Source organism: Vicia villosa, linkage group LG7, assembly GCF_029867415.1.
Source record: "Vicia villosa cultivar HV-30 ecotype Madison, WI linkage group LG7, Vvil1.0, whole genome shotgun sequence".
Taxonomy (NCBI): domain Eukaryota; kingdom Viridiplantae; phylum Streptophyta; class Magnoliopsida; order Fabales; family Fabaceae; genus Vicia; species Vicia villosa.
In genome coordinates this window covers 79,369,028-79,376,686 of record NC_081186.1, presented here as the reverse complement: position 1 = coordinate 79,376,686, position 7,659 = coordinate 79,369,028, and the positions used below count along the sequence as shown (strand labels likewise).

The following is a 7,659-nucleotide window of genomic DNA, read 5'->3' as shown; positions in this document are numbered from 1 at the left end:
TTTTACCACACCTAAACAAAATGTTAAAATCTTTCTAAACACAAATATAGAAACTTAGATACACTCAACTTTTAGTACAATAAAAGCAAAAGTAAATAAACATAATGTTTATTAAATATGATACAACATATTTTACATGGAATATCTTGATAAATTTAGGGCCTTGAAAGATTAAATTGAAGCAGTGATATAGAAAATTTTCCATAGAAGCATCAAGTATCAAGTGAAGCCAAATGTATCATGCATTTCCTAAATATGTTCAACCGCCCACACAATTCCTTTGAGAAAACAACGCACTAATCCCCGCATGCAACGCTAATCTTTTTCGACAACATAATCCGTAGTTATATGACAGCATACCAAACTGATTGTCTTGCGACAAATGTGATTTTTAGTCAACATACATGTGTTTGGTTTATGTGTTTGGTTTATGTGAAGTAAAAATCAAAACTTGTTTGACAAGTTATAGAAATAACTTGTTCATAAGCACTTACATGATAGGAGCTTATGCTGTAAGCAAAATGCAGTATCATATTTTCCATTAGAAACATATACATGGCTTCATATCATTCCCAATTTTTGTCTATTTAATTTCCATTGCTTCAATAAAACTTGTACTCCATCTCGCAAAGTTGCTTTCTTTCCCTCCGCATAATTCCATAACTCCGAAGTTACGTATCGTCCACTTGGATTATATTCATTTATCTCTTTCAATGCTGTCATCACAGCTCCGTAGACCTCTTCCCCCATCTCGTTTTTCAGTTCTTTCAGCTTTTCATCTTCGTCGTCTATAATTTCCTGAAATTAAAAGACTTAAACTTAAAAGTGATATCGTGTAGGCAAATTCCAGGAGATCGATCAATAAGCACGAGAAAAGCACACCTGATGTTTCCCTTGAATTATAGAAATTTTAAATGGATGCCAGTCGGGGTCCTTCAGATACTCCTCCCATAATGAACACATTTCCGAAGCTCTATCTTCAGCATCATCCGCATTAAATTTCTTCTTCATAGCTTCTAGAAACGGTCTATAATCAAGCTCCCCCATTCTCTTCACGCCAATATTTGCACGACTCGGTATCTCTTTAATGGTCTGCGATAGATAAAATTCCGAGAGTTTAAAAATTGTTAGAAAATTTCAAAGCGTAAAATCCATGCACTAGAAGAAAAGATACGTTTAGAAAAATTACGGTAATTAATTCCTTTCGAGCTTCCTGCAGTTCGTCATTGCTCTTACGCTCTTTAACGATCAGTGTTTGGTTCAATGCGTCCATGTCTCGAAGCGATTGTTCCTTTTCTCTTAGATCTGTGTGTAAAGCATCCATCACATCCAGAACATCAAAGTCTCCATCATTTTCCATGTGCTTCATGACATTTAATTTTCCTTTTAGTTGCTGAATCTCCAATTCCAGTTTTTGTTTCACATTTAGTTGTTTTTCAAGCTGGAGGATTTTCGCATGGAGCTGTTCTTTTTGCCGCTGGATAAATTGACAGGTAAGCACCGTTAAATTAACAGCATGTTACTCTAATACTGACTAGGACGGTTAAAAAACGAACCAAGCCGAAAAGTTAGTTTCGGTTGAGAACAAAGCATAAAACAAGTTACACAGACCTTTTGATCTGCGGCTAGTTTCAAAACATTTTCACCGGCTTTCTGTTGCTCCAGAGCAGCCATTTGAAGAAAGCGATTTTTCGTTGAAGTCTAAAAAAGCAACAAAAATAAGCATGGAGCTAAACAAAATATTCAACAAGATTCTTAGCCAAGTAGCTATTAGTGTTGATAATATTGGTAAATCACCGATAAATAGTATTTTCACTTCGATCTTCAATTGAACGATAAAAGAGATTAAACAAAAAACTAGAAAAGCACTGCACCTCATTAATCTCTTCTTCCAACTTTTTTCTTTCACTTTCGTTATTTGCCTCGCGTTTTTCCAGTTCAATTCTTCGCAACTCGAGTTCTCTTTTCTGAGATTCGAGTTGCAACTTAAGTCTTTCGTGACCATTCAAAATACTCTGAAAGTGTTGAGATGCACTTGACTGTATTTTCTTCATCTCTGAATACAATCAAAGCAATGACAACATAGAACAACGTCATTTGAGTAATTCAATGTTACTTACAAACAATGATCGACAAGTAAAGATACCTTGACAATGAGATTGAGAGAGTCTGTCTATCTCGCCCATTACAACGTCCATGCGAAGTGTAATTTCATCGCATACTACTTCCATTTCTTTGATCTTGTTTTTCTTTACATGAATAATGTTAGTCATACTAGACACAAATTTATTGAACATTCTAGCATCATGTTCCATGATTTCAGGTATTGTTTTAACATCCATCTTCCGTAGTTGTTCCCCGATTGTATTGTTCATTTGATAGTCATCAGCTCGGGCAACCCACGCATAAAGACCAGATTTTTGTTCGGTATAAGAAAGCCAATCCTTTTTCCCATGATGGTCTAATTCATAAGCTCTTTCAAATGCCATTGCATTATATAACCCTAGCCAACTTTTATTGAATTCAACGACTGCAGCTCCGGTGTGACCCCAGAAATTCCAGAGTGGCCGGACTCTACGTGGATTAAAGCCCCTCATTCGGTATTCATCCCTTAGCTTGGAACCACTTTCACCAAAACATCGCCCATCTTCTCTCATTTCCGTGGGAATGTTAACCACAATCCCAGTCCACGGCCACACAAACTGCTTTTCGGAATCGACAAGAATGCCTCCATTTGCCGGTTTTTTTGGATGTTGTTCTATATTCACAAAATTCTTTTCCAAATTTACCGGTTTTGTTGGATGTTCCACATTCATAATCATATGATCCTTCTCCAAATATTTCACTAAAGCTAGATGATTGGCCTTTTCCAATACACTTCTCTTTTGCGAGTCGCTTTGACCGACCCCTAAAGCATGATTGAGAAGTTCACTGTACCTATAATCGCATTTTCTCTTGGGGCAATACGGACATGAGAAAGTATCTTTTGATGTTTTCACTCTGTAACGTCCCCGTTTGAGTTCTTCATAGGATTTATTTACAAATAACGCATTTATTTGAGATGCCCTTTTATTAGTATCATTCTCAGAAGCATGACCTCTTGAAGTTTCTCCTCGGTTCGATGTCGTGGTACCTGAAAGACAAAACAAGGAGTTAGTGAATAACCCCAAGTTACCGGAAAAAAAGTTAAAACATAAATTTTGTCATAAATGTTATATTAAGAGTGAGATCCTAATTACCTTCGGCCGTAGATTCTGATGATCCACCGACATTTATAAGATCCCTTTTCAAGAATTTGACCAAAGCCAGATGATTCGCCTTTTCAATGCCACTTCTACTTTGCGAGATACTCCAGCCCACCCCAGAAGCATGTTCAATGATTTCTCTGTACACGTAATCCCGTTTTCTCTTTCTATTCGGACAATAAGGGCAAATGAAAGTTTTATCTGAGGTTTTTACATTATGACTCCCCTTTTTTAGTTGTTCATATGCTTTTTTAATTTGCAACGCATTAATCTGAGATGCACTTTTGTCAGAATCTTTGTCAGAGCAGCGAGGCGTCACATTTTCTTCCCGACTTGGTACTACGGTTCGTGCTTCCCGGCTTGGTACTACGGTTCCTGAAAGTGTCTATTTACATGTTACTTCCAAAAAATATCATCGTGAATTGAATTACAAATTTCAGTATATTATGTAACTAGAAAAACTTGAAATTTAAATTATGAGTAATTGCTTCCTTAACAGAAGAATCACCTTCAATCACGGGTTTTGATGGAGTAGTCACATTCACGATTATATCATTTTTCAAATATTTCGTTAAAGCGAGATGAGTTGCCTTCTCTTTGACACTTCTCTTTTGCGAACTACTCTGACCGACTCCAGAAGCATGTTCAAGGAGTTCCCTGTACACATAATCCGGTTTTTTCATGTTCGAACAGTACGGACAAATGAAAGTCTCATCTGAGATTCTTACTTTGAGACTTCCCTTCTTGAGTTCTTTATAAAATTTATCTACATACAACCGACTTATTTGAGATTCACTCGACTCAGTAACCTTGTTAGAGCATTGAGGCGAGACAGTTTGTCCTTGGCTTATCGATTTTGTACCTGAAACACAAAAACTAGTTTTATCGACGGGTTTTGACGGTCCAGGCATGCTCGTAATATCCTTTTCCAAATACTTCAACAATGCGAGATGATTAGCCCTCTCTCTGGCACTTCTCTTTTCGGAACTACTCCGACCGACCATAAAAGCATGTTCTAGGAGTTCCCTATATGCATAATCCTGTTTTCTCTGAGGACAGTACGGACAAATGAAAGTATCGTCCGAGGTTCTCACATTCCGAGTTCCATTTATGAGCTCTTCGTAAGCTGTATCTACATACCACCAACTTATATCGGTATCCTTGATCGAACAGTGAGACATTACAGTTTGTCCTGGACTTATTGTGTTCGATCCTGAGAAACAAATATTATTTAGTTTTATCGGTATGTGTAATGTAAGTGTAACGTAAACAATTTTAAAACGACAACTAAAAATAAAAGGAGAGAGTAACAAACCGATCACCTTGATCTAAAGGTTTCGATGCACCGTCCTTACTCGTAAGATCTTGTTCCAAATACTTTACCAAAGCCAAATGACAACCTTTCTCTTTATCACTTCTCTTATCGGAACTACTCCTACCGATCCCAGTGGCATGATTAAGAAGTTCATTGTACTTATAATCCTGTTTCCTCTCAGGGCAATACGGACAACTGAAAGTCTCGGCCGAGGTTTTCACCTTCTGTTTCCCTGTTCTGAGTTCTTCGTAAGATGAAACGACATACCACCAACTCAAATGGGATACCGTTATACCGGTATCCTTGACAGAACAATGAGCCATTAGAGTTTCTTCTAGGCTTGACTCAATATCACGGCACCTAAAACACAAAAAATTATATTAGATCACACGAATTTTGATGTTAATCACCAATTTCAGAAGTTTATTAAAACCGATTTAATGCAAGTTTAATTTCCCTATTTGTAGAAGCCACAATGTGAGTCATCTTCATCTTCATCTAATGGCTTAAAATTCACCAACTACATTGACTACAAGATTCACCTATTTAATAAGGGTTTGTTTAAGTTGACTTGAACTTATAGATAAGCACTTATCAGCTATCAATTATAAGTGCTTATGATATAAGCACTTCAATAAATTGTTTATCTAATAACATGTTTGGTTTGGCTTTTGGTAGAGCCTGAAGCAATTCTATAGATGTGTAGAATTGATTCTGGAGTAATTTTGAGGTGTTTGGTTCTTTTAAAGTAGAATTGATTCTACTTAAAGCTAGAGTTTGTAGCTTCTGAGTTTAAACATGTTTTTTACTAAAAAAAAGTTTGTTGTTCAACTCAATTTTACAAATGTATCCAATCATACAACAATTCTGCTAAATTCAATTCTGTTAAACTCAATTCTGTCAAAATCAATTTTATCTAAAAGGAGGTTATAAATGTAACATCAACAATGATCAAACAAGAAAACACAGAAACCCTAACCATTTGGAGCTTTTTATCTATCACATAATCAACAAAGAAAATCAGGGTGAATAAATAAGCTAAGGCAAAAGTGAAATTGATGATGAGTTTGACTAGAAATAAATGAAGTTGAAAAGAAGAAAGCATGTTAATAACGAGAATTAAAGTAGAAAAAATTGAAATGGGATTTTGATAATAGATGAAGGAATGGTGTTTACCTTGAAGAGATTGAAAGGGGTGTGCATGAGAGAACTTGAAATTGAAATTGAAATTGAAGATGAAGAATGAAAGGGGAAATTTGGGATTGTAGCTATGGAATTTGGTAAGAAGAAGAAAGAACATTGCTAGCATTGCAGTTAAGTTTGGAAGACACGCATGTTGTTGAAAGTGTTGCCTCTCGCATTTTGACCGACAAACCAACGAAACTAGTTCAATGTACTTTCTTAGTCACTTGTGGTTCTAGTACGTGAAAGGTTACTACTCATTTTTTAAGGTAGTTCTAATGAATAATGTTGAATTTTATAATTTTCTTACTATTGGTAAAATCTATATTAGTATCATGCTAATTTTTGTTTGTATTCACAAGTTAAGAAGAGTTAAAATTAAAATTTTGTGTCGAAATGATAAATTTTAAATTTTAGAAAAGTTGAATGCACAATATTCCTTATATTCCTTGTCCTTAATATAGAAAAAAAATTAGATTCTTTTTAAAATTCATCAAAGAATAATATTGTAGTTCAAATACTAGAACCAATGAATCTAAAAAGAAATATATTATATTAAGAACTAGATGGAGTATTTGTTAACTCGTGCATATTTCTTACGCAAGTGTCTTTATTTATATGTGAAAATATCAAAAAGAAAAAAATATTAATTCTAAATCACTCTGGTACATATTTCCTCTATTATTATAATTAAATTTTGATTTTTAAATGTATTGAATGAGTAATGTATTTGGTCATATGCTATTTAATAAAATTTATATGTGGAAATAGTTTGGTGGCTTTATATACAAAATAAAAATAATTACTGAGAGAAATAATCTCTAACTAATGGGAAAAAGTAATTAAGGTTTTTAAGTCTTATAACAATCTCCACTAAATTCATGGTAATTAAAATCATATCGGATCGGACGGTTCAATCGATTAGACTGAAAATTAGAATCTTAACCGGTCTGTTTGGATCTAAAAGCCAGCATACAGACTGTGAAGCATGGGTACTCCATTTTAGGTAAAGTACCGGTACCGGGTACGTACCGGGTACCGGTACGCGTACGGTACTCACCTGGTACGCACCGAAGCCGTACCAATTTTTTTAATTTTATTTTTAACTTGGTACACCAACCGGTACACATTTGGTACCACGTACCCAATTTTTTTAGTTTTTGTTCATACGAATCTCCATCTTCTCTCGGAGAAGGAGTAAGGTTTATAATGAAGGAGCAACAAATTTGTGGGATATTAGTGGAGATGAATGAGATCTATTTGATGAAATTGGTATTCTTGAAATTGCTAGTCTTTCTCTCGATGAACTTGAAATAGAAGCCGCACTTTTTAATGATATTAGAGAAGAAAATATTGATATTCAGCCATGATTTTATAATTTATTGATACTTTTAAGTGTGATTTATTTATGTTATTGCATAAATATTAATTTTTTTAAGCAAACTATTTTTTAGTTTTATTATTTTATTATTATTTAAATAATATAATTCATTAATTATTTTTATAATTATATTTTTAAAGCATTATACTAACGTACCCGTACCTTAGTTTTTTTAAAAATGCCGTATTTCGTACCGGTACCCGTATCGGGTACTGGGTACGCACCCGCACCTATACAACGCAGCATACAGAAGAACAAAGATTTAAACCAAAAAATCGAAGATTTAGACGATTTTTAAAGTCAGACTGTATTTTACTTTTGATTTATATAGAGAATGCTAATACATTAATGTGGTTATTAATTTCTCTCTCTTGATAAATCTAATGTTTGATATTTATACTCTACGTGTCAAAAGAGGGTGGTGAGACGTTTCAATGATGGGACTATATTTAATGCACTTGTTTTTCACTACTCTTTCAATTGATTTCATATGTTTAAGTTCTATTTCACATTGAACAACATCCAAGAGGCCGGCC

General features: G+C 34.5%; 1 protein-coding gene across 1 annotated transcript; it reads right to left on the bottom strand.

The window, feature by feature from the left end:
* Positions 1–438: 438 nt before the first annotated feature.
* LOC131620943 (protein INVOLVED IN DE NOVO 2-like) lies at positions 439–6,042 on the bottom strand. Its single transcript, XM_058892135.1, has 10 exons — positions 5,737–6,042; positions 4,568–4,920; positions 3,754–4,458; positions 3,240–3,620; positions 2,147–3,133; positions 1,875–2,056; positions 1,612–1,701; positions 1,190–1,477; positions 883–1,092; positions 439–798 (listed from the first exon to the last, which is right to left on the bottom strand). Exons 2-10 carry the CDS (start codon positions 4,881–4,883, stop codon positions 562–564), a joined length of 3,396 nt encoding a protein of 1,131 aa, XP_058748118.1. The 5' UTR covers positions 4,884–4,920; positions 5,737–6,042; the 3' UTR covers positions 439–561.
* Between the last annotated feature and the right edge of the window lie 1,617 nt (positions 6,043–7,659).